This window comes from Salvelinus namaycush, unplaced genomic scaffold (assembly GCF_016432855.1).
Source record: "Salvelinus namaycush isolate Seneca unplaced genomic scaffold, SaNama_1.0 Scaffold1321, whole genome shotgun sequence".
NCBI classification, from domain to species: domain Eukaryota; kingdom Metazoa; phylum Chordata; class Actinopteri; order Salmoniformes; family Salmonidae; genus Salvelinus; species Salvelinus namaycush.
The window spans coordinates 44,093-71,593 of NW_024058033.1; the positions used below are offsets into that span (position 1 = coordinate 44,093).

General features: G+C 45.4%; 1 protein-coding gene across 1 annotated transcript in view; it reads right to left on the reverse strand.

Moving 5' to 3' along the window:
- The window catches only part of LOC120036383 (cytohesin-3-like), a gene marked incomplete at its 3' end in the record, with an annotated part of 35,828 nt that extends 25,791 nt beyond the window's left edge, over positions 1-10,037 (reverse strand). Inside the window, exon 1 of the mRNA XM_038982853.1 lies at positions 9,908-10,037. Within this exon, the coding sequence (XP_038838781.1) occupies positions 9,908-10,037 (130 nt within the window). The remainder of the gene's footprint in view (positions 1-9,907) is intronic.
- Positions 10,038-27,501: the final 17,464 nt, after the last annotated feature.

The window sequence follows — 27,501 nt, forward strand, 5'->3', positions numbered from 1 at the left end:
TAATTTAAGGGGTTTATTTTCATGATCGTAAGATCTGGCATCTGTATGAACTTTTCAATAGTTGGGAATGTTACACCTCACTGCTTTGTGGATCCAGATAAAGTGCATTGTGAATGTGATCACTGTACCATTATTTTCCAGTAATATCTCACATCATTGCATGAGAGGACAGCAAAGATTTTGAGGGGTAATATCTTGGGGTTTAGCTGCCTCTGTGGGTCAGGACTCAGGAGAGATCTAGGATCTAGTACTGGGGGGTTAAACTAAACTGTCATCCACTGATTACATTGTTTAATCTGCTGTTTTCGGGAGCGGACCCCTACTAGTGGGTGATGCATCCGTCCGGGTGGTCCCTCCCTCTGTCCGGACATCATGTCCCCTTATATCCAACATCTGCTCAGGGTCACCTCTATGATGTAAATATTGGATTTGATGTGGAGGTCCAGGATGTTGTTGCTTGTCTAGTCTTACCGGGCAGAGTAACATTGTCTTTGGCTGACCTGCTGGAGGCTTAAAAGACAAACAGTCACCGAACACCTACAACGTTTATTGATGTCTGTGTTATATGTTGTGTAGTTAGGGTGGATGTTTGTAAAAAGCTATACATAATCTGTACATAGTGTAGCTAAAAGCACACCTATCAGAATCCCTGAAAATACAAGCACAGCACACCTCCTCCTTTTAGAAGGCCTGTGAATTCCAAAGAGGTGTTCTGGTTCTACATTCTTGTGTTCTCAGGGTTGAGGGCTCCAGAGAGCAGCACTTACCTAGTCTGGCCAAGAAGCACAAACCCTGTAGCCTCCAGCATCTATGTAGCCGCTCGCCATCTCCTTAATACTGGATCTGCTTCCATTTAGTTCCCCTACTAGTAGTGAAATAAGATGCATATTACTCAAGGAAAGTGTGGTCTCCCTCTTTTGATATTTCTCCTTCCCTCTTTTCCTTCTACAGCATCCCGGAGTCACCTCTTCACTGTAGATGTTGAGACTGGTGTTTTGCTGGTACTATTTAATGAAGCTGCCAGTTGAGGACTTGTGAGGTGTCTGTTTCTCAAACTACACACTAAAGTACTTGTCCTCTTGCTCAGTTGTGCACCGGGGCCTCCCACTCCTCTTTCTATTTTGGTTAGAGCCAGTTTGCACTGTTCTGTGAAGGGAGTAGTACACAGCGTTGTATGAAATCTTCAGTTTCTTGGGAATTTCTAGCATGGAATAGCCTTCATTTCTCAGAACAAGAATAGACTGACGAGTTTCAGAAGAAAGTTATTTGTTTCTGGCCATTTTCAACCTGTAATCGAACCCACAAATGCTGATGCTCCAGATACTCAACTAGCCGAATTAAGGCCAGTTGTATTGCTTCTTTAAGCAGGACAACAGTTTTCAGCTGTGCTAACATAATTGCAAAAGGGCTTTCTAATGATCAATTAGCCTTTTAAAATGATAAACTTGGATTAGCTAACAACGTGCCATTGAAACACAGGAGTGATGGTTGCTGATAATGGGCCTCTGTACACCTATGTATATATTCCATTAAAAAAATATGAAAAAAAAATAGTAATTAAAATCAGCCGTTTCCAGCTACTATAGTCATTTACAAATATCTACACTGTATTTCTGATAAATTTGATGTTATTTTAATGGACAACAACTTTTCTTTAAAAAACAAGGACATTTCGAAGTGACCCCAAACTTTTGAACGGTAGTGTATTTTCTACTCTACTCCATCCCGGTCTCGTTCTCCTCATTCTATAACTCAAACAGTCGGGGCAATATACTGCATCCAAACAAAATTCTGTGGTACATGCCAACCCTTCCAGACAGTTGTACGTGCTAGTCTACCCTCTCTTCCATTGCAATGAAACAGTATTTCCCAAAATCAATTCCATACATGGTGTTTCTCTACAGACGAGGCAGCAGTACTGCAATACTTTATGAGTCCGTCTCAATCCCTCCTTAAACCAAGTCTGCAGTGCCAATGATTCCTCACCCCTTAAGGGGAGTGTGTGTCTACTGTCTAGCCTAATCCTTCAATGTTGTCCCACAATACAATAAAACTACATCTTAAATGGTCCAAATTTGCATAATAATGTTTCTAAATCTCCTGTTAAGCTGTTGAATAAGGCAACATGGTAGGAGGCCTGAAAAGGCTATTTTAAGGATGAAAAAAACAGTTATTCTCATTTTGGTCATCTCAAAAGAATCAAGTCAACACCTTCTTTGTGGCTTTAAATATAAAATGTATCAGATGGCCCGCAAAGAAGAAATGTTTGTCTTCTTAAAGATACAGTGTGGAAGGAAGACCGTAAGACACAGGATGGTAAAGAAAACAGGACTTACTCTAACAAACCAGAAGGGCAGAGAGAGAGAAACAGCTAAGTAGATGGGCTAGTTAGCTGACTGGCTGTATCTGTTGTAGCCATTTAACCTATGGCAACCAGATACTTTGTGCCAGCCAGAAGGTCCTCCAGGTAGTGTTAAAGCTACAGACCAGCCTCCCACAGCATAGCAGTTATGACTTCCATTAGGAAGTCCTCCCACACCACTCACCCTACCGCCACAACAAAGACTGCTGGCCAACTCGGACAAAATAGACATGTTCTGTAGACTAAGGGCAGGAAACCACTAATGTCTGGATTCATATGAAACTTCATCACCCAAAAGACTCAAGCAGTTTGTATTTATGTTCTTCTCAAAGAACATGTATGTTTCCTTGCCCAGAGGGTGAGATTGATAAATGGCCATGAATTCAACATAAAGGGGTAAAGTAATCATTTACTAAACTAATTGCAACCAGCAGTTCTGTCAAGTTGCCCATTTCTGATAAGAAAAGCCTTTTGACAGATTCAACTGCCCCTCAACACCTCCCCCAAAGAATAAACACACACATTGTCAGGCCATAGAGCATGGAAGGAAAGCAGTTTCCCATTTAGTGTTTCTCACAGTCAGTTAGGGAAAAGCATGTTGAGAGAGAGAGTTAGAGGGAGTCACTAAGTTATCAGGATCCTGACAGAAAATACTGTCAAGACACACAGCACTTAGTAAAAACACCATTCAAACAGAGCACTTTCCTTCTATCCCCCTGATAAAGGCAAAGCTGAAAGTGTCCCTGCAGAGGAACTAGAGGCTCAAAAACAAAACTGCCTCAAGTGAGTACTGGCCAATTTGTAACTCTCTATTGTAGTGGGTTCTCTTCTTTCCACTTCTGCTTTAACTCTACTAGCCTAACTACACATTCAGTCTATAAATAGACTTCTGCTTTAACTCTACTAGCCTAACTACACATTCAGTCTATAAATAGACTTCTGCTTTAACTCTACTAGCCTAACTACACATTCAGTCTATAAATAGGCTAGTAGAGTTAAAGCAGAAGTCTATTTATAGACATGTGTAGTTAGGCTAGTAGAGTTAGACTTCTGCTTTAACTCTACTAGCCTAACTACACATGTCTATAAATAGACTTGGTGCCATAAAACACTTGGGATTTAGGGTCTGTGTCACACAACGTGAGCGCAGACATCTGTCTTGTGGCATGTAAACAGAACAGAGGATTGCACCAAGTGTAGAGAAGTAGGAGTAAACACACAGTAATTAATTCCATATTCTACTCTGCTCACTGCCATAGTTTCTCTGAGGATGTGTGTGTGTGTGTGTGTGTGTGTGTGTGTTATATGCATGAGAGGCAGTATGCATGGCCATTATCAGCCCATTTTAGAAAATGGCCTAATCCTACACCATGGCCTAATCCTACACCATGGCCTTTCCCCCCCTCCTAGTTAGCAGCCAGGCAGTCAACTGATGGAAAACAAATTATGCCCCAACTTTGACCATATGCTGCACAGTGCAGCTCCATGACATTATGAAGCATTACACTCTGCACTGCACTATTTTCAGTTGAAGGGGTTTGGCTTAAATTAAAAAAGCATTTTAACCAGCACTGTTGTACGTGATTAGCTGGGGTAAATTTAGCATACCAGCATAAATGCATTGACATTGTGTGTGTGTGTGTGTGTGTGTGTGTGTGTGTGTGTGTGTGTGTGTGTGTGTGTGTGTGTGTGTGTGTGTGTGTGTGTGTGTGTGTAATGTGCATGTGTTACATCTATACTGTTGTTTTAATTCATGCAGTGCAACATGTAATCCTTTCCATGCACTTATCTTCCCAGTGTGATCACAGGACCTCAAACCTCTTTGCTCTGCTACCCCCGTCGCCATGCCGCTACCCCCGTCGCCATGCCGCTACCCCCGTCGCCATGCCGCTACCCCCGTCATCCAGTGTCTTCCTAGGTCCAAAGACTACTCTGTGCTTTACAGAAATTCCCTTTATCAATGAAAACATTTGAATAAATTAATTTGACTACTGCCGCATAGGCAAAGTGTGAGCTTAGTTATTTAAGCATGATCGTGCATAAATTATAAATAAATATTATAAAGCTGTAAAACCTATAAACCCAGAGGGAACAATGGAAATGACTGACATTGGCAATGTCCTTATATGATGCTGTGACAAAGGCTTGTATTGTACATGTAGATACTGCTTCCCTAAAGAGCAGGTTTTGGGTTAACAAGCCCTTTAAATCTTTCCTTTTCTGCCCATTGAGTTTGAGTGTATACGCACATACAGACCAATAGGAATAAAATCTATGGCGAGTAATACTAATGGTGAATGAGCCGTTGAACAGCCCTCCAATTCACTGAAGGGCGGAAGCATAACCTTGAAGAACAATTGTGAAATGTCCCTTTATATTCATCATCTCCAGCACCACCTCAACATATGTGAAAATGGCACGTTTCTATGTTCTGTAGTAAAAAAAAGAGAGGAAGATAAGTGTTTCCAATGATATCAACCAATTAGTAGGCAATGCCACTCATATTTGGTTAAAAATCACGATACACACCAATGATATCATTGGAAACACTCACCTTCCGCCATTTTCACATTCAGTAGGTTGATGTTGGGCCGGTGCTGGAGATGATTAATATGAAGTTGAAAAATAGTGAAATTTCACTTTAATTTCACCATGGGCAAATAGGTTTAGACAAGGGTTATGTAGAGCGTGAAGAGAGTTAACGCTACAGCAACAGGATGGACCAGTGAGACATGTAGAGGGTCCCCTCTTCAGCGTCTGCTAAACTCTCCCAGTTTAACCCCCAAACAGATATCCTGCTTTTCTTCTCAAGACAAATGTTTACAATACATGGCCTTCGCCCCCTGCCTTGGGTTGTCTCTTCTTTCGCATCATGCAAGCAGTATTGAATACCACAGGCTGTGGTTTAGCACTGTCATTTACATCAATCCATTCGGAACAGGTGCCACTGAATGAGCCTGTTCTGAAAGCCTTCCAACCGCAAAAGTCGACTTTCCTGTTGAAAAAGAGACGTTTATCTGATATGTTTCACCCGTCCAGGTCCTTGAGCAGCCGTTTCAATAGAACTGCTTTATAATGGAAAGATTCGCCTAGCTTAAAGCTCCGGCACGAACTTCAAAGCAAGTCAGCGCAACAGACAAATTGACGAAGAAGCACATTGCTGCATGCGTTTTTACGCATTCCTCACACGGAGTTCAATAAATATGCTGAGTATAGCAAACTTATAACACCTTCCTAATAGAGTTGCGCGCGCGCCCCCCCCCCCCTTACAAGTGATCATAGCTTTCACCTGGTCAGTCTTATGAAAATAGCAGGTGTTCTTAATGTTCTGTATACTCAATGTATATGCCCTCCTATTTGATGGATAAATATAATTTGTTGTCCCACTTGATGATTAAGAAATGTGTCCAGTAACCATCCTCCACTAGAGCTCTTTATACCCTAGTTCTCAAACTCTAGGCAGCATTCTGCCTTCTCCCTATAGTTCTCCGCCATTATCTTCGCCCACGACTGCCTCATGTGATCTACAATCCCGATGCTGCGTTAACGTTTACAAAAACGTAAATAATCGCTTGCAACACGGCTTTTAAAACATATGGCCCTTTCAACCGCGAGAAGAATCATTACAATAAAAAATATATACACTTACTGTAGCAGTTTTGCACAGATCCATACAGCTATGGGTGCCTCCATCCGATGAAACTACACTTCCCGAGTTAAGTTTACACACAGGTGTTCGGGGGATGCTAAACAGCTAATTAGCACAGGTGTTCGCCTCTTGTCTTCAGTCTGTTTTCAGCAAACAAGCGTTGTAACGTGGAGATATGGCCTTGTGGGAACACTAACCGTACAAAGGTGTGTATCAATTAAGCATTTTTTTAATGATTTCTCGCTGATATGAAAGATAAGGTCCTTATGCTTCCAAAACCGTACTGCAAGCGATGCATGTTAAATGTTCAGCGTCTGGGATCTTAACAAAATTCCCCACTTCAGAAGCCGCCTTCGCCCAATGACTTATGTGTAATGGAATGGAACTGAGTCATGATCAAAGGCTATTTATACCCTACCTATATTTACACCCTTTCATGACAACAGTTGACAAAATACCATTGCATTTCTTAATACCTTACTGTTAGAGGGAAACAAATACATTTCTGATTAAATGCATGCAGTGGTTACAAGTATTCATTGACTCATGCTTTACGGCGCATAACCTATATCAGTCCATCTACACACCAAAGCAAATGACCATGGAACAGAGAAAAAGAGAGACGGTGAGTGAATCATCGTGAATCTTACTTTGATTGTCTTCGTCCATCTCTTGAGTGCAGGGATGAGAGTCCAGAAATCAGATCGGTGGGTCAAGGTAGATGTGTTTTATTACTGGCTATAAACTGTAGATACTGTAATGACAGACCGACGGCTCACACAGAGAGCTGTGCAGAAATGCAATAGTGGCATGTGTCAATAACAAAATCCCTACATGAGAAATATATGCTGCCACCAAATAAACATCTATGTATTATGTGTAATAAAAATGTAAAAGAATTGGATGTATTTAATCCAATGATAATAGCTATCCTGCCACTACAGATCCCTCTCGATCCTGGTTACTCCAAAGCGATGCAAAGGATAGCGGATTCTTTACTCTGCGATGGCAACGTTTACCATACGTCATCCCTTCGCTCCGCCCTGGTGGTGACAGACAACCCCTCCCTTCATACAAATGTTTAATTAATTCCAAGTAGCCTGCACATATACAGTGAATTCGGAAAATATTCAGACCCATTGACTTTTTCCACATTTTGTTACGTTACAGCCTTATTCTAAAATTTATTACATCGTTTCCACCCTCAATCTACACAATACCCCATAATGACAAAGCAAAAACAAGTTTTTAGAAATGTTTCCGAATTGGTAAAAAAATGCAATAAAATATTACATTTACATAAGTATTCAGACCCTGTACTCAGTACTTTGTTGAAGCACCTTCGGCAGCGATTACAGTCTTGAGTCTTCTTGGGTATGACGCTACAAGCTTGGCACACTTGTATTTGGGGAGTTTCTCCAATTCCTCTCTACAGATCCTCTCAAGCTCTGTCAGGTTGGATGGGGAGCATTGCTGCACAGCTATTTTCAGGTCTCTCCAGAGATGTTAGATTGGGTTCAAGTCCGGGCTCTCGCTGGGCCACTCAAGAACATTCAGAGACTTGTCCTGAAGGGTTGTGTGCTTAGGGTCATTGTCCTGTTGGAAGGTGAAGCTTCGCCCCAGTCTGAGGTCCTGAGTGCTCTGGAGCAGGTTTTCATCAAGGATCTCTCTGTACTTTGCTCCGTTCATCTTTGCCTCGATCCTGACTGGTCTCCCAGTCCATCCCCACAGCATGATGCTGCCACCACCATGCTTCACCATGGGGATGGTGCCAGGTTTCCTCTAGACGTGAAGCTTTGCATTCAGGCTAAAGAATTCAATCTTGGTTTCATCAGACCAGAGAATCTTTTTTCTCATGGTCTGAGAGTCTTTAGGTGCCTTTTGGCAAACTCCAAGCGGGCTGTCATGCTCATTTTTACTTGAGGAGTGGTTTCCGTCTGACCACTCTACCATAAAGGCCTGATTGGTGGAGTGCTGCAGAGATGGTTGTCCTTCTGGAAGGTTCTCCCATCTCCACAGAGGAACTTTGGAGCTCTGTCAGAGTGACCATCGGGTTCTTGGTCACCTCCCTGACCAGGGCCCTTCTCCCCCGATTGCGAAGTTTGGCTGGGCTGCCAGCTCTAGGAAGAGTCTTGGTGGTTCCAAACTATTTCCATTTAAGAATGACAAGGCCACTGTGTTCTTGGGGACATTCAATACTGCAGAAATGTTTTGGTACTCTTCCCCCAGATCTGTGCCTCAACACTATCCTGTCTCGGAGCTCTACGGACAATTCCTTCAACCTCATAGATTGGTTTTTGCTCTGACATGCACTGTCAACTGTGGGACCTTATATAGACAGGTGTGTGCCTTTCCAAACCATGTCCAATCAATTGAATTTACCACAGGTGGAATCCAATCAAGTTGTAGAAACATCTCAAGGATGATCAATGGAAACAGGATGCACCTGTTCAATTTCGAGTCTCATAGCAAAGTCACATAATAAATAAGGTATTTCTGTTTTTTATTTTAATACATTTGCAAACATTTCTAAAAGCCTGTTTTCACTTTGTCATTATGGGGTATCGTGTGTAGATTGCCGAGGAACATTTTTTATGTAATCCCTTTCAGAATAAGGCTGTAACATAACAAAATGTGGGAAAAGTCAAGGGGTCTGAATACTTTCTGAAGTCACTGTATATATAAAAATGTAGCCTATACTATCCTGTATAAAACATACAGAATTTTACTCCATCTATTCCAAAACTTCAGAAAAAATTCACAGATGTAAGATAAAGAGTCTCTGTTTTGTGCAACAAGCTCATGCTGTCATTTAATGTTGATAATGACATTAATATGAATATGTCTGGAGGAATATAATTGAAATTTGCCAATCGTATAATGAAATGGCATTCTGTATGACATTATTATTGAATTGCTCTTAGTGTTGGATATCAGGATCAAACTGTTCTTTCCCATTTCTCTGGAGAATGTTAGGTTCCTCCATTTCTCTGGGGAATGTTAGGTTCCTCCATTTCTCTGGAGAATGTTAGGTTCCTCCATTTCTCTGGAGAATGTTAGGTTCCTCCATTTCTCTGGAGAATGTTAGGTTCCTCCATTTCTCTGGAGAATGTTAGGTTCCTCCATTTCTCTGGAGAATGTTAGGGGAATAGGTTCCTCCATTTCTCTGGGGAATGTTAGGTTCCTCCATTTCTCTGGAGAATGTTAGGTTCCTCCATTTCTCTGGAGAATGTTAGGGGAATAGGTTCCTCCATTTCTCTGGGGAATGTTAGGTTCCTCCATTTCTCTGGGGAATGTTAGGTTCCTCCATTTCTCTGGGGAATGTTAGGTTCCTCCATTTCTCTGGAGAATGTTAGGTTCCTCCATTTCTCTGGAGAATGTTAGGGGAATAGGTTCCTCCATTTCTCTGGGGAATGTTAGGTTCCTCCATTTCTCTGGAGAATGTTAGGTTCCTCCATTTCTCTGGAGAATGTTAGGTTCCTCCATTTCTCTGGGGAATGTTAGGGAAATAGGTCCCTCCATTTCTCTGGGGAATAGGTTCTTCCATTTCTCTGGAGAATGTTAGGGGAATAGGTCCCTCCATTTCTCTGGGGAATAGGTTCTTCCATTTAATCTGGGGAATGTTGGGGGACTAGGTTCCTCCATTTCTCTGGGGAATGTAAGGGGAATAGGTCCCTCCATTTATCTTGGGAATGTTATGGGAATAGGTTCTTCCCAATGGTGACATTACAGATTAAACCAATAGTTAAGCATAGCAAATTATGACATACAGTATTCAGCATGTTACAGGAACTCCAGTCAGTTCCTTCCTGTCAATCCCAACCCAGTCATACCTCAACATAGTAGTGATTTAGTGACTTCAGTGCATCCGACCTACATGGGGGAGTGTAACTCACTCACAGGAGTACAGGCACAGTCCACCCACAGGTCCACCCACAGGTCCTCCCACAGGTCCTCCCACAGGTCCTCCCACAGGTCCTCCCACAGGTCCTCCCATAGGTCCTCCCACAGGTCCAGAGGACTCATGACATGGCACAATGGCAGTTGAGGGGAAGAGCCATTGTACAGCAGGGAAGGGGGAGGGGAGGATGCTCTGTTGTCACGGTAAAGGAAATAGTTTGCTAATGTTCCTCTCTGTGTCCTTTCACTCAGTTTTACGTGAGTGAACCCCTGACTCCCTATAGCGGGGTGTTGGGGTACAGCCCTACTGCTTGAACCCCTGACTCCCTATAGCGGGGTGTTGGGGTATAGCCCTACTGCTTGAACCCCTGACTCCCTATAGCGGGGTGTTGGGGTATAGCCCTACTGCTTGAACCCCTGACTCCCTATAGCGGGGTGTTGGAGTATAGCCCTACTGCTTGAACCTCTGACTGACTCCCTTTTGGGGTGTAGCCCTACTGCTTGAACCTCTGACTGACACCCCGTTGGGGTGTAGCCCTACTACTTGAACCTCTGACTCCCTGTTGGGGTGTAGCCCTACTACTTGAACCTCTGACCCCCTGTTGGGGTGTAGCCCTACTACTTGAACCTCTGACTCCCTGTTGGAGTGTAGCCCTACTACTTGAACCTCTGACTCCCTGTTGGGGTGTAGGCCGGCTGCTTCAGGGTTTGGAGGAAGAGTAGACAGGATGAGAGAAAGCTTACAAAGTTAAATGGATTTCTCAAGTGGGACAGATCCACCCCTTAATTCCAATTTGGCCCCATACTATTGGCTTACACTATTACTTGCCTTTTCCCCTCTCACCTTAGTTACTGAGAAGTACACAGACTGTTGTTACATGAACCACACTGTGAGGATTGGAATACATTGGATTCTCTTCCGTTTCATGGATGGCCAAAGGATTGAGTCACAATTATGGGAAGCTGACCTCACTTCACCACACCCTTTTTACATAGTTTCCATGTTTTAAACACTGACGCTTGTTAACAGAACAGCCATGACATAACTATTACAGGAAGTCAACGGGTATTGATTGTTCCTTTAACTTGGATGACCTTTCTTTTACAGTTCCCTTACACAGTTTTCTCTTTCTCATATCATGATATCAGGCTAAGCCTAGGTAAACGAATGCATATTGAATAGACATACAGTACATGACATGGATCATGATATCCATACAGTTGAATATAGGATCATTCAGAATATGATGTTCACATGCATTTATGCAATCACTGACACAGAAGCCAACCAAGAGATTATTATCTGACCAGGATAATGATGCAACTGCTGTGTGTAATGAACATGCGACAACCGTTTCCTGGAATAGAAGATTAATGGTCCTCTCACGAAGGCTGCAGGGGTAAACAAATTAAGAATCCTCACTGCTTTTAAGTGTGGATGTTTACAGCTAATTCACAGAAAGACCCTAGTTAAGAGTCCAAGTTATATGTGGAGACCTCGATTAGCTAGAAGCACAAAGCAGTCAATATTACAAAGAAACTTGAAGGTAAATCGAGTGGAATTCTGAATATTTTTTCTCTATTAAACTTTTTTTGTGACAGTTGAGAATCTGTAAGGAGTTTAGAGGTTATCTCCTTAGGGCAACTCCTACAGTACATGATGTGTTGGAGACAGATGTTTTGGGAGTTTATGATGTTTGTATCTGAGCAGAGGTTAGGCCGATGTACAACAACCCCGTCCTCCATTACACACTAACTCAAACCTCCAGATTACCCTCGACAATCCTCCTCTTTCTCTCTCTCACTCCTTCTCGCCTCCTGTCTCTCACCCTCTTTCTCTCGCTCTCCTCTCTCTCCCCCACCTCTCTTGCTCTCTCTATCCCTCTTCCACTGTGACCTCTGTTTTATCTCAGCTACAACAGAAGATGTGATACAGAGAGTAACGCTAGCTGGTTATAATGATGCACTGAGGACCACTCATCAGGGGAGTAGACAGAGAATAGATCTAAAGTTCAATCCAACAACACACACACACACACAGAGATAGAATCCCCATACTTTAATGATGACAGCTTCTCCATCCTAGAGGGAGAGATCAACCATTTCCAGGCCCAGGGACATGTACTAGTCTGTGGCGACATAAATACCAGAACTGGACAACAACCTGACACCCTCAGCACAAAGAGAGACAAACATCTACATTGAGGTGACAGTATTCCCTCCCAAATATGACCCCCTAGACCAGGCCTGGGCAACTCCAGTCCTCGGGGCCTGATTGGTGTCACACTTTTGCCCCAGTCCCATCTAACACCCCTGACTCCAACAATCAGCTAATCATGATCTTCAGTTTAGAATGCAATTTGATTAATAAGCAATGTTTGCTAGGGATGGAGAAAAAGTGTGACACCAATCAGGCCCTGGAGGACTGGAATTGCCCAGGCCTGCCCTAGGCACAACTACTTCAACATAACCAACAAAAATGGGTCACAACTCCTGCAGTTCTGTTGCACGCTGGGTCTGTAGGCTTCGAGGAGATTCCTATGGTAGGTACACCTATAGCTCATCCCTTGGCAGTAGTACTGTAGATTACACTGACCTCAACCTTGAGACTCTCAGAGCATTCAGTCAGACCACTAACACCCCTATCAGGTCACAGCAAAATAACAATCTACCTGAACAGAGCAATACTCAACCACGAGGCATCAAAGCCAAAGGAACTGCACAAAATTAAGAAATGCTATAGATGGAAGGAAAGTAGTGTAAAAACCTACCAAAAACAATTAGGCAACAACAAATTAAATCCCTTTTAGACAACTTCCTGGACAAAACATTTCACTGTAATAGTGAAGGTGTAAACTTGGCAGTAGAAAGCCTAAACAGTATATTTGACCTTTCTGCTTCCCTATCAAATCTAAAAATAGTTATCTATCCAAAACAGAGATGTATGGATAAACCACTTCAATGATCTTTTTGACTCTATAACAAAGTACAAACAGCAAAAACATATACATGATCATTTAACAATTCTTAGAATCAGCTATTAAAGACTACCAGAACCCACTGGATTCTCTGATTACATTGAATGAACTACAGGACAAAATAAAAACCCTCCAACCCCAAAAGGCCTGTGGTGTTGATGGTATCATACATGAAATGATAAAATATACAGACCACATATTCCGATTGACTAAACTCTTTAACATCATCCTCAGCTCTGGCATCTTCCCCAATATTTGGAACTAATGACTGATCACCCCATTCCACAAAAGTGGAGACAAATTTTACCCCAATCACTACCGTGGGATATGCGTCAACAGCAACCTTCAGAAAATCCTCTGCATTATCATTAACAGCAGACTTGTACATTTCCTCAGTGAAAACAATGTACTGAGCAAATGTCAAATTGGCTTTTTACCAAATTACCGTACAACAGACCACATATTCACCCTGCACGCCCTAATTGACAAACAAACAAACCAAAACAAAGGCAAAGTCTTCTCATGCTTTGTTGATTTCAAAAAAGCTTTTGACTCAATTTGGCATGAGGGTCTGCTAAACAAATTGATGGAAAGTGGTGTTGGGGGAAAAACATACGACATAAAATCCTGGTACACAAACTAGTGTGCAATTAAAATTGGCAAACACATTTCTTTACACAGGGCCGGGGGGTGAGAAAGGGATGCAGGTTAAGCCCCACCCTCTTCAACATATATATCAACAAATTGGCAAGGGCACTAAAACAGTCAGCAGCATCTGGCCTCACCCTACTAGAATCTGAAGTCAAATGTCTACTGTTTGCTGATGATCTGGTGCTTCTGTCCCAAGCCAAGGAGGGCCTGGGCCTGGGCCTTGACAGTAGATCTCAGTAAGACAAAAATAATGGTGTTCCAAAAAAGGTCCTGTTGTCAGGACCACAAATACAAATTCCATCTAGACACCGTTGCCTATACATACTATACATACCTCGGCCTAAACAACAGGGCTCCCGAGTGGCGCAGCGGTCTAAGGCACTGCATCTCAGTGCAAGAGGCGTCACTACAGTCCAGGCTGTATCACATCCGGCTGTGATTGGGAGTCCCATAGGGCGGCGAACAATTGGCCCAGCGTCGTCCGGGTTTGGCCAGGGTTAAGCCGTCATTGTAAATAAGAATTTGTTCTTAACTGACTTGCCTAGTTAAATATAGGTTAAATAAAAAATGTATAAAAGAAATAGCAGCGTGAACAGACCATGGCTCGGGTGGTTGATGTCCTTGATGATCTTTTTGGCCTTCCTCTGACATCGGGTGCTGTAAGTGTCCTGGAGGGCAGGCAGTGTGCTCCCGGTGATGCGTTGGGCAGACCGCACTACCCTCTGGAGAACCCTGCGGTTGCAGGCGGTGCAGTTGCCGTATCAGGCGAAGATACAGCCCAACAGGATGCTCTCAATTGTGAATCTGTAAAAGTTTGTGAGGGTCTTGGGGGCCAAGCCGAATTTCTTCAGTCTCCTGTCTGTGTGGGTGGACCATTTCAGTTTGTCTGTGATGTGTACACAGAGGAACTTGAAGCTTTCCCCCTCCTTCACTGCGGTCCCGTCGATGTGGATAGGGGCGTGCTCCCTCTGCTGTTTCTTGAAGTCCACAATCAGCTCCTTCATTTTGTTGACGTTGTGCCAGGGCCCTCACCTCCTCCCTGTAGGCTGTCTCGTCATTGTTGGTAATCAGGCTTACTACAGTTGTGTCGTCTGCAAACTTGATGATTGAGTTGAAGGTGTGCATGGCCACGCAGTCATGGGTTAACAGGGAGTACAGGAGGGGGCTAAGCATGCACCTTGTGGGGCCCCTGTGTTTGAGGATCAGCGAAGTGGAGGTGTTGTTTCCAACCTTCACCACTGGTGGCGGCCCATCAGGAAGTCCAGGACCCAGTTGCACATGTCTGGGTTCAGACCCAGGGCCCAAATCTTAATGAAGGTTGGAGGGTACAATGGTGTTGAAGGCTGAGCTATAGTCACTGAACAGTATTCTTAAGTAGGGATTCCTCTTGTCCAGATGGGATAGGGCATTGCGATTGCATCGTCTGTGGATCTATTGGGGCGGTTAAGACATTGAAGTGGGTCTAGTGTGTCAGGTAAGGTAGGGGTGATATGATCCTTAACTAGCCTCTCAAAGCACTTCATGTTGACAGAAGTGAGTGTTACGAGCCAATAGTCATTTAGTTCAGTTACCTTTGCTTTCTTGGGTATGGGAACAATGGTGGACATCTTGAAGCAAGTGGGGTCAGAAGACTGGGATAGGGAGAGATTGAATATGTCCATAAACACTCCAGCCAGCTGGTCTGCGCATGCTCTGAGGACGCGGCTAGGGATGCCGTCTGGACCGGAAGCCTTGCGAAAGTTAATTAACACGCTTAAATGTCTTACTCACGTCAGCCACAGAGAACGAGAGCCCACAGTCCATGGGAGCGGGCGGTGTCGGTGGCACTGTGTCATCCTCAAAGGGGGCAAATAAGATGTTTAGCTTGTTTGGGAGCAAGACGTCGGTGTCCGACTTGGCTGGTTTTCCCTTTGTAATCCGTGATTGTCTGTAGACCCTGCCACGTACGTCTCGTGTCTGAGCTGTTGAATTGCAACTCCACTTTGTCTCTGTACTGATGTTTTGCCTGTTTGACTGCCTTACGGAGGGAATAACTACACTGTTTATATTCAGCAATATTTCCAGTCCCCTTGCCATGGTTAAATGCTGTGGTTCGGGCTTTCAGTTTTGCGCAAATGCTGCCTTATATCCACAGTTTCTGGTTTGGGTAGGTTTTAATATTCACAGTGGGAACAACATCCCCTATACACTTCCTGATGAACTCAATCACAATGTCCGTGTATACGTTAATATTATTTTCAGAGACTACCCAGGAACATATCCCAGTCTGCGTGATCAAACAATCTTGAAGCATGGATTTCAAGTGGTCAGACCAGCGTTGAACAGACCTAAGCATGGGTACTTTGTTTGAGTTTTTGCCTATAGGAAGGTAGGAGCAAAATGGGTCGTGATCTAATTTGCCGAAGGGAGGGCGGGGGAGGGCCTTGTAGGCATTTCGAAAGGGGGAGTAGCAGTGGTTGAGTGTTTTGCCCGAGCGAATACTACAGTCAATGTGTTGATAGAACTTCTGGAGCGTTTTCCTCAAATTTGCTTTGTTAATATCGCCAGAAACAATAAATGAGGCCTCAGGATATGTGGTTTCCAATTTGCATAAAGTCCAGTGTAGTTCCTTGAGGGCCGTCGTGGTATCGGCTTGAGGGTGAATATACACGGGAATCCTAGGATATTCTTTTGTATATTATTGCTGTGAGAGCGAGAGCTAGCATGCACTAATTGTAATGGTCACATTAGCTTCCTGCTTATTCACAGTTATTTCCATTCTAACAGACAAATTACCAATATACAGCCATCAACATCCTGTTGTCCTGCACATCTAATGTGCTTCCTTGTGTCTATCGTCAGAATAAACACCAATCAACTGGGCTCACTGGCTGGGACAGTCCTTTCTTTAAAAACACAACCCAAGATTAACGAAGTACGATCACATCTGTTCCACTGATGCCCAGAACAGTCTTCTTGTCTTCACTGGACAGCGGTTACACATGCCCATGACTGGCGGCAGACTCAACAACAGCGGTTGAATAGTTGTGAGAATCGGTTCATTGACAGAGAAATCAGATTGAAACCCTTGGCAGTGATTCTCGGCAGGGCGGGGAATGTTGATACATTTCCAAGGAATGTAGAATGTGATGAGTCACTGAGTCAGCTGAGTTTAGGGATGAACCGCCTATCTTGTTTCAGCCATCCACATCCACACCAGATCAAATCAGTGTCTTTTTACACTGACCACTGTGTCTCTTGTCACAACATTCAGGCAAACTGCTCATAGCTCAGACATGGGAAAAAGTATGCCCATCTACTCTCCAAGAACTACTGCAGTGAAGTGAATGTGTGTGCGTTCAGCTTGAACACAGTGAAGTGAATGTGATAAGCCTTCTTTCTCACAGAGGGAGGGAGAGGGTGAAGCGGTCAGACGAGGGAGTGGGACACAGAGCTGGAGGGAAAGGGAAATGTGGGGGACATCTTTCCTTCTCACAATGACTGATTTAATATGATGACCTTAGACCTGATTATAGAGCAAGGCTGCTGGTCAAGACACCTCCCATCCCTCGCCATACAGGAACATTCATTCTACTGTACAATTTAATTCTGATCTGATTTGTATTTGAGATGTGTTGATACGTAGCACAGTGGAGATGTGTTGATACGTAGCACAGTGGAGATGTGTTGATATGCGTAGCACAGTGGAGATGTGTTGATACGTAGCACAGTGGAGATGTGTTGATACGTAGCACAGTGGAGATGTGTTGATACGTAGCACAGTGGAGATGTGTTGATATGCGTAGCACAGTGGAGATGTGTTGATACGTAGCACAGTGGAGATGTGTTGATACGTAGCACAGTGGAGATGTGTTGATACGTAGCACAGTGGAGATGTGTTGAGATGCGTAGCACAGTGGAGATGTGTTGAGATGCGTAGCACAGTGGAGATGTGTTGAGATGCGTAGCACAGTGGAGATGTGTTGAGATGCGTAGCACAGTGGAGATGTGTTGAGATGCGTAGCACAGTGGAGATGTGTTGAGATGCGTAGCACAGTGGAGATGTGTTGAGATGCGTAGCACAGTGGAGATGTGTTGAGATGCGTAGCACAGTGGAGATGTGTTGAGATGCGTAGCACAGTGGAGATGTGTTGAGATGCGTAGCACAGTGGAGATGTGTTGATACGTAGCACAGTGGAGATGTGTTGAGATGCGTAGCACAGTGGAGATGTGTTGAGATGCGTAGCACAGTGGAGATGTGTTGAGATGCGTAGCACAGTGGAGATGTGTTGAGATGCGTAGCACAGTGGAGATGTGTTGATACGTAGCACAGTGGAGATGTGTTGATACGTAGCACAGTGGAGATGTGTTGAGATGCGTAGCACAGTGGAGATGTGTTGAGATGCGTAGCACAGTGGAGATGTGTTGAGATGCGTAGCACAGTGGAGATGTGTTGAGATGCGTAGCACAGTGGAGATGTGTTGAGATGCGTAGCACAGTGGAGATGTGTTGAGATGCGTAACACAGTGGAGATGTGTTGAGATGTGTTGAGATGCGTAGCACAGTGGAGATGTGTTGAGATGCGTAGCACAGTGGAGATGTGTTAAGATGCGTAGCACAGTGGAGATGTGTTGAGATGCGTAGCACAGTGGAGATGTGTTGATACGTAGCACAGTGGAGATGTGGTGATACGTAGCACAGTGGAGATGTGTTGATGCGTAGCACAGTGGAGATGTGTTGATGCGTAGCACAGTGGAGATGTGTTGATGCGTAGCACAGTGGAGATGTGTTGATACGTAGCACAGTGGAGATGTGTTGATACGTAGCACAGTGGAGATGTGTTGATACGTAGCACAGTGGAGATGTGTTGATACGTAGCACAGTGGAGATGTGTTGATACGTAGCACAGTGGAGATGTGTTGATACGTAGCACAGTGGAGATGTGTTGAGATGCGTAGCACAGTGGAGATGTGTTGAGATGCGTAGCACAGTGGAGATGTGTTGAGATGCGTAACACAGTGGAGATGTGTTGAGATGCGTAGCACAGTGGAGATGTGTTGAGATGCGTAGCACAGTGGAGATGTGTTGAGATGCGTAGCGCAGTGGAGATGTGTTGAGATGCGTAGCACAGTGGAGATGTGTTGAGATGCGTAGCACAGTGGAGATGTGTTGAGATGCGTAGCACAGTGGAGATGTGTTGAGATGCGTAGCACAGTGGAGATGTGTTGATACGTAGCACAGTGGAGATGTGTTGATACGTAGCACAGTGGAGATGTGTTGATACGTAGCACAGTGGAGATGTGTTGATACGTAGCACAGTGGAGATGTGTTGAGATACGTAGCACAGTGGAGATGTGTTGAGATGCGTAGCACAGTGGAGATGTGTTGAGATGCGTAGCACAGTGGAGATGTGTTGAGATGCGTAGCACAGTGGAGATGTGTTGAGATGCGTAGCACAGTGGAGATGTGTTGAGATGCGTAGCACAGTGGAGATGTGTTGAGATGCGTAACACAGTGGAGATGTGTTGAGATGTGTTGAGATGCGTAGCACAGTGGAGATGTGTTGAGATGCGTAGCACAGTGGAGATGTGTTAAGATGCGTAGCACAGTGGAGATGTGTTGAGATGCGTAGCACAGTGGAGATGTGTTGATACGTAGCACAGTGGAGATGTGTTGATACGTAGCACAGTGGAGATGTGTTGATACGTAGCACAGTGGAGATGTGGTGATACGTAGCACAGTGGAGATGTGTTGATGCGTAGCACAGTGGAGATGTGTTGATGCGTAGCACAGTGGAGATGTGTTGATACGTAGCACAGTGGAGATGTGTTGATACGTAGCACAGTGGAGATGTGTTGATACGTAGCACAGTGGAGATGTGTTGATACGTAGCACAGTGGAGATGTGTTGATACGTAGCACAGTGGAGATGTGTTGATACGTAGCACAGTGGAGATGTGTTGAGATGCGTAGCACAGTGGAGATGTGTTGAGATGCGTAGCACAGTGGAGATGTGTTGAGATGCGTAACACAGTGGAGATGTGTTGAGATGCGTAGCACAGTGGAGATGTATTGAGATGGAAGTGTTGAGATGCGTAGCACAGTGGAGATGTGTTGAGATGCGTAGCACAGTGGAGATGTGTTGAGATGCGTAGCACAGTGGAGATGTGTTGAGATGCGTAGCACAGTGGAGATGTGTTGAGATGCGTAGCACAGTGGAGATGTGTTGAGATGCGTAGCACAGTGGAGATGTGTTGATACGTAGCACAGTGGAGATGTGTTGATACGTAGCACAGTGGAGATGTGTTGATACGTAGCACAGTGGAGATGTGTTGATACGTAGCACAGTGGAGATGTGTTGATACGTAGCACAGTGGAGATGTGTTGATACGTAGCACAGTGGAGATGTGTTGATACGTAGCACAGTGGAGATGTGTTGATACGTAGCACAGTGGAGATGTGTTGATACGTAGCACAGTGGAGATGTGTTGATACGTAGCACAGTGGAGATGTGTTGAGATGCGTAGCACAGTGGAGATGTGTTGAGATGCGTAGCACAGTGGAGATGTGTTGAGATGTGTTGAGATGCGTAGCACAGTGGAGATGTGTTGAGATGCGTAGCACAGTGGAGATGTGTTGAGATGCGTAGCACAGTGGAGATGTGTTGATACGTAGCACAGTGGAGATGTGTTGATACGTAGCACAGTGGAGATGTGTTGAGATGCGTAGCACAGTGGAGATGTGTTGAGATCCGGAGCACAGTGGAGATGTGTTGATACGTAGCACAGTGGAGATGTGTTGATACGTAGCACAGTGGAGATGTGTTGAGATGCGTAGCACAGTGGAGATGTGTTGAGATGCGTAGCACAGTGGAGATGTGTTGATACGTAGCACAGTGGAGATGTGTTGAGATGCGTAGCACAGTGGAGATGTGTTGAGATGCGTAGCACAGTGGAGATGTGTTGATACGTAGCACAGTGGAGATGTGTTGAGATGCGTAGCACAGTGGAGATGTGTTGAGATGCGTAGCACAGTGGAGATGGTGAGATGCGTAGCACAGTGGAGATGTGTTGATACGTAGCACAGTGGAGATGTGTTGAGATGCGTAGCACAGTGGAGATGTGTTGAGATGCGTAGCACAGTGGAGATGTGTTGATACGTAGCACAGTGGAGATGTGTTGATACGTAGCACAGTGGAGATGTGTTGATACGTAGCACAGTGGAGATGTGTTGATACGTAGCACAGTGGAGATGTGTTGATACGTAGCACAGTGGAGATGTGTTGATACGTAGCACAGTGGAGATGTGTTGATACGTAGCACAGTGGAGATGTGTTGATACGTAGCACAGTGGAGATGTGTTGATACGTAGCACAGTGGAGATGTGTTGATACGTAGCACAGTGGAGATGTGTTGAGATGCGTAGCACAGTGGAGATGTGTTGAGATGCGTAGCACAGTGGAGATGTGTTGAGATGCGTAGCACAGTGGAGATGTGTTGAGATGCGTAGCACAGTGGAGATGTGTTGAGATGCGTAGCACAGTGGAGATGTGTTGAGATGCGTAGCACAGTGGAGATGTGTTGAGATGCGTAGCACAGTGGAGATGTGTTGAGATGCGTAGCACAGTGGAGATGTGTTGAGATGCGTAGCACAGTGGAGATGTGTTGATACGTAGCACAGTGGAGATGTGTTGATACGTAGCACAGTGGAGATGTGTTGATACGTAGCACAGTGGAGATGTGTTGAGATGCGTAGCACAGTGGAGATGTGTTGATATGCGTAGCACAGTGGAGATGTGTTGAGATGCGTAGCACAGTGGAGATGTGTTGAGATGCGTAGCCCAGTGGAGATGTGTTGAGATGCGTAGCACAGTGGAGATGTGTTGAGATGCGTAGCACAGTGGAGATGTGTTGAGATGCGTAGCACAGTGGAGATGTGTTGAGATGCGTAGCACAGAGGAGATGTGTTGAGATGCGTAGCACAGTGGAGATGTGTTGATACGTAGCACAGTGGAGATGTGTTGAGATGCGTAGCACAGTGGAGATGTGTTGAGATGCGTAGCACAGTGGAGATGTGTTGAGATGCGTAGCACAGTGGAGATGTGTTGATACGTAGCACAGTGGAGATGTGTTGAGATGCGTAGCACAGTGGAGATGTGTTGAGATGCGTAGCACAGTGGAGATGTGTTGAGATGCGTAGCCCAGTGGAGATGTGTTGAGATGCGTAGCCCAGTGGAGATGTGTTGAGATGCGTAGCCCAGTGGAGATGTGTTGAGATGCGTAGCACAGTGGAGATGTGTTGAGATGCGTAGCACAGTGGAGATGTGTTGAGATGCGTAGCACAGTGGAGATGTTGAGATGCGTAGCACAGTGGAGATGTGTTGAGATGCGTAGCACAGTGGAGATGTGTTGATACGTAGCACAGTGGAGATGTGTTGAGATGCGTAGCACAGTGAAGATGTGTTGAGATGCGTAGCACAGTGGAGATGTGTTGAGATGCGTAGCACAGTGGAGATGTGTTGAGATGCGTAGCACAGTGGAGATGTGTTGAGATGCGTAGCACAGTGGAGATGTGTTGAGATGCGTAGCACAGTGGAGATGTGTTGATACGTAGCACAGTGGAGATGTGTTGAGATGCGTAGCACAGTGGAGATGTGTTGAGATGCGTAGCGCAGTGGAGATGTGTTGATACGTAGCGCAGTGGAGATGTGTTGAGATGCGTAGCACAGTGGAGATGTGTTGAGATGCGTAGCACAGTGGAGATGTGTTGAGATGCGAAGCACAGTGGAGATGTGTTGAGATGCGTAGCACAGTGGAGATGTGTTGAGATGCGTAGCACAGTGGAGATGTGTTGAGATGCGTAGCACAGTGGAGATGTGTTGATACGTAGCACAGTGGAGATGTGTTGATACGTAGCACAGTGGAGATGTGTTGAGATGCGTAGCACAGTGGAGATGTGTTGAGATGCGTAGCACAGTGAAGATGTGTTGATACGTAGCACAGTGGAGATGTGTTGAGATGCGTAGCACTGTGGAGATGTGTTGAGATGCGTAGCACAGTGAAGATGTGTTGATACGTAGCACAGTGGAGATGTGTTGAGATGCGTAGCACAGTGGAGATGTGTTGAGATGCGTAGCACAGTGGAGATGTGTTGAGATGCGTAGCACAGTGGAGATGTGTTGAGATGCGTAGCACAGTGGAGATGTGTTGAGATGCGTAGCACAGTGGAGATGTGTTGATACGTAGCACAGTGGAGATGTGTTGAGATACGTAGCACAGTGGAGATGTGTTGAGATACGTAGCACAGTGGAGATGTGTTGATACGTAGCACAGTGGAGATGTGTTGATACGTAGCACAGTGGAGATGTGTTGATACGTAGCACAGTGGAGATGTGTTGAGATGCGTAGCACAGTGGAGAGGTGTTGATACGTAGCACAGTGGAGAGGTGTTGATACGTAGCACAGTGGAGATGTGTTGATACGTAGCACAGTGGAGATGTGTTGATACGTAGCACAGTGGAGATGTGTTGAGATACGTAGCACAGTGGAGATGTGTTGATACGTAGCACAGTGGAGATGTGTTGATGCGTAGCACAGTGGAGATGTGTTGAGATGCGTAGCACAGTGGAGATGTGTTGAGATGCGTAGCACAGTGGAGATGTGTTGAGATGCGTAGCACAGTGGAGATGTGTTGAGATGCGTAGCACAGTGGAGATGTGTTGATACGTAGCACAGTGGAGATGTGTTGAGATGCGTAGCACAGTGGAGATGTGTTGATACGTAGCACAGTGGAGATGTGTTGATACGTAGCACAGTGGAGATGTGTTGAGATGCGTAGCACAGTGGAGATGTGTTGATACGTAGCACAGTGGAGATGTGTTGAGATGCGTAGCACAGTGGAGATGTGTTGAGATGCGTAGCACAGTGGAGATGTGTTGATACGTAGCACAGTGGAGATGTGTTGATACGTAGCACAGTGGAGATGTGTTGATACGTAGCACAGTGGAGATGTGTTGAGATGCGTAGCACAGTGGAGATGTGTTGATACGTAGCACAGTGGAGATGTGTTGAGATGCGTAGCACAGTGGAGATGTGTTGATACGTAGCACAGTGGAGATGTGTTGAGATGCGTAGCACAGTGGAGATGTGTTGATACGTAGCACAGTGGAGATGTGTTGAGATGCGTAGCACAGTGGAGATGTGTTGAGATGCGTAGCACAGTGGAGATGTGTTGAGATACGTAGCACAGTGGAGATGTGTTGAGATACGTAGCACAGTGGAGATGTGTTGAGATGCGTAGCACAGTGGAGATGTTGAGATGCGTAGCACAGTGGAGATGTGTTGATACGTAGCACAGTGGAGATGTGTTGAGATGCGTAGCACAGTGGAGATGTGTTGAGATGCGTAGCCCAGTGGAGATGTGTTGAGATGCGTAGCCCAGTGGAGATGTGTTGATACGTAGCGCAGTGGAGATGTGTTGATACGTAGCGCAGTGGAGATGTGTTGAGATGCGTAGCGCAGTGGAGATGTGTTGAGATGCGTAGCGCAGTGGAGATGTGTTGAGATGCGTAGCGCATTGGAGATGTGTTGAGATGCGTAGCGCAGTGGAGATGTGTTGATACGTAGCACAGTGGAGATGTGTTGATACGTAGCACAGTGGAGATGTGTTGAGATGCGTAGCACAGTGGAGATGTGTTGATAGGTAGCGCAGTGGAGATGTGTTGAGATGCGTAGCACAGTGGAGATGTGTTGAGATGCGTAGCACAGTGGAGCTGTGTTGATATGCGTAGCACAGTGGAGATGTGTTGATATGCGTAGCACAGTGGAGATGTGTTGAGATGCGTAGCACAGTGGAGATGTGTTGAGATGCGTAGCACAGTGGAGATGTGTTGAGATGCGTAGCACAGTGGAGATGTGTTGAGATGCGTAGCACAGTGGAGATGTGTTGATACGTAGCACAGTGGAGATGTGTTGATACGTAGCACAGTGGAGATGTGTTGATACGTAGCACAGTGGAGATGTGTTGAGATGCGTAGCACAGTGGAGATGTGTTGAGATGTGTTGAGATGCGTAGCACAGTGGAGATGTGTTGATACGTAGCACAGTGGAGATGTGTTGATACGTAGATGTGTTGATACGTAGCACAGTGGAGATGTGTTGATACGTAGCACAGTGGAGATGTGTTGATGCGTAGCACAGTGGAGATGTGTTGATACGTAGCACAGTGGAGATGTGTTGATACGTAGCACAGTGGAGATGTGTTGATACGTAGCACAGTGGAGATGTGTTGATACGTAGCACAGTGGAGATGTGTTGATACGTAGCACAGTGGAGATGTGTTGATACGTAGCACAGTGGAGATGTGTGAGATGCGTAGCACAGTGGAGATGTGTTGATACGTAGCACAGTGGAGATGTGTTGATACGTAGCACAGTGGAGATGTGTTGATACGTAGCACAGTGGAGATGTGTTGATACGTAGCACAGTGGAGATGTGTTGATACTTAGCACAGTGGAGATGTGTTGATACGTAGCACAGTGGAGATGTGTTGATACGTAGCACAGTGGAGATGTGTTGAGATGCGTAGCACAGTGGAGATGTGTTGAGATGCGTAGCACGGTGGAGATGTGTTGAGATGTGTTGAGATGCGTTGAGATGTGTTGAGATGCGTAGCACAGTGGAGATGTGTTGAGATGCGTAGCACAGTGGAGATGTGTTGAGATGCGTAGCACAGTGGAGATGTGTTGATACGTAGCACAGTGGAGATGTGTTGATACGTAGCACAGTGGAGATGTGTTGAGATGCGTAGCACAGTGGAGATGTGTTGAGATGCGTAGCACAGTGGAGATGTGTTGATACGTAGCACAGTGGAGATGTGTTGATACGTAGCACAGTGGAGATGTGTTGATACGTAGCACAGTGGAGATGTGTTGAGATGCGTAGCACAGTGGAGATGTGTTGATACGTAGCACAGTGGAGATGTGTTGAGATGCGTAGCACAGTGGAGATGTGTTGATACGTAGCACAGTGGAGATGTGTTGAGATGCGTAGCACAGTGGAGATGTTGAGATGCGTAGCACAGTGGAGATGTGTTGATACGTAGCACAGTGGAGATGTGTTGATACGTAGCACAGTGGAGATGTGTTGAGATGCGTAGCACAGTGGAGATGTGTTGAGATGCGTAGCACAGTGGAGATGTGTTGAGATGCGTAGCACAGTGGAGATGTGTTGAGATGCGTAGCACAGTGGAGATGTGTTGATACGTAGCACAGTGGAGATGTGTTGATACGTAGCACAGTGGAGATGTGTTGATACGTAGCACAGTGGAGATGTGTTGATACGTAGCACAGTGGAGATGTGTTGATACGTAGCACAGTGGAGATGTGTTGAGATGCGTAGCACAGTGGAGATGTGTTGAGATGCGTAGCACAGTGGAGATGTTGAGATGCGTAGCACAGTGGAGATGTGTTGATACGTAGCACAGTGGAGATGTGTTGAGATGCGTAGCACAGTGGAGATGTGTTGAGATGCGTAGCACAGTGGAGATGTGTTGAGATGCGTAGCACAGTGGAGATGTGTTGAGATGCGTAGCACAGTGGAGATGTGTTGATACGTAGCACAGTGGAGATGTGTTGATACGTAGCACAGTGGAGATGTGTTGAGATGCGTAGCACAGTGGAGATGTGTTGATATGCGTAGCACAGTGGAGATGTGTTGATACGTAGCACAGTGGAGAGGTGTTGATGCGTAGCACAGTGGAGATGTGTTGAGATGCGTAGCCCAGTGGAGATGTGTTGAGATGCGTAGCACAGTGGAGATGTGTTGAGATGCGTAGCACAGTGGAGATGTGTTGAGATGCGTAGCACAGTGGAGATGTGTTGAGATGCGTTGCACAGTGGAGATGTGTTGAGATGCGTAGCACAGTGGAGATGTGTTGATACGTAGCACAGTGGAGATGTGTTGAGATGCGTAGCACAGTGGAGATGTGTTGAGATGCGTAGCACAGTGGAGATGTGTTGATACGTAGCACAGTGGAGATGTGTTGAGATGCGTAGCACAGTGGAGATGTGTTGAGATGCGTAGCACAGTGGAGATGTGTTGAGATGCGTAGCACAGTGGAGATGTGTTGAGATGCGTAGCACAGTGGAGATGTGTTGAGATGCATAGCACAGTGGAGATGTGTTGATACGTAGCACAGTGGAGATGTGTTGAGATGCGTAGCACAGTGGAGATGTGTTGAGATGCGTAGCACAGTGGAGATGTGTTGAGATGCGTAGCACAGTGGAGATGTGTTGAGATGCGTAGCACAGTGGAGATGTGTTGAGATGCGTAGCACAGTGGAGATGTGTTGAGATGTGTTGAGATGTGTTGAGATGCGTAGCACAGTGGAGATGTGTTGAGATGCGTAGCACAGTGGAGATGTGTTGAGATGCGTAGCACAGTGGAGATGTGTTGATACGTAGCACAGTGGAGATGTGTTGATACGTAGCACAGTGGAGATGTGTTGAGATGCGTAGCACAGTGGAGATGTGTTGAGATGCGTAGCACAGTGGAGATGTGTTGAGATGCGTAGCACAGTGGAGATGTGTTGAGATCCGGAGCACAGTGGAGATGTGTTGATACGTAGCACAGTGGAGATGTGTTGAGATGCGTAGCACAGTGGAGATGTGTTGAGATGCGTAGCACAGTGGAGATGTGTTGATACGTAGCACAGTGGAGATGTGTTGATACGTAGCACAGTGGAGATGTGTTGATACGTAGCACAGTGGAGATGTGTTGAGATGCGTAGCACAGTGGAGATGTGTTGATACGTAGCACAGTGGAGATGTGTTGAGATGCGTAGCACAGTGGAGATGTGTTGATACGTAGCACAGTGGAGATGTGTTGAGATGCGTAGCACAGTGGAGATGTTGAGATGCGTAGCACAGTGGAGATGTGTTGATACGTAGCACAGTGGAGATGTGTTGATACGTAGCACAGTGGA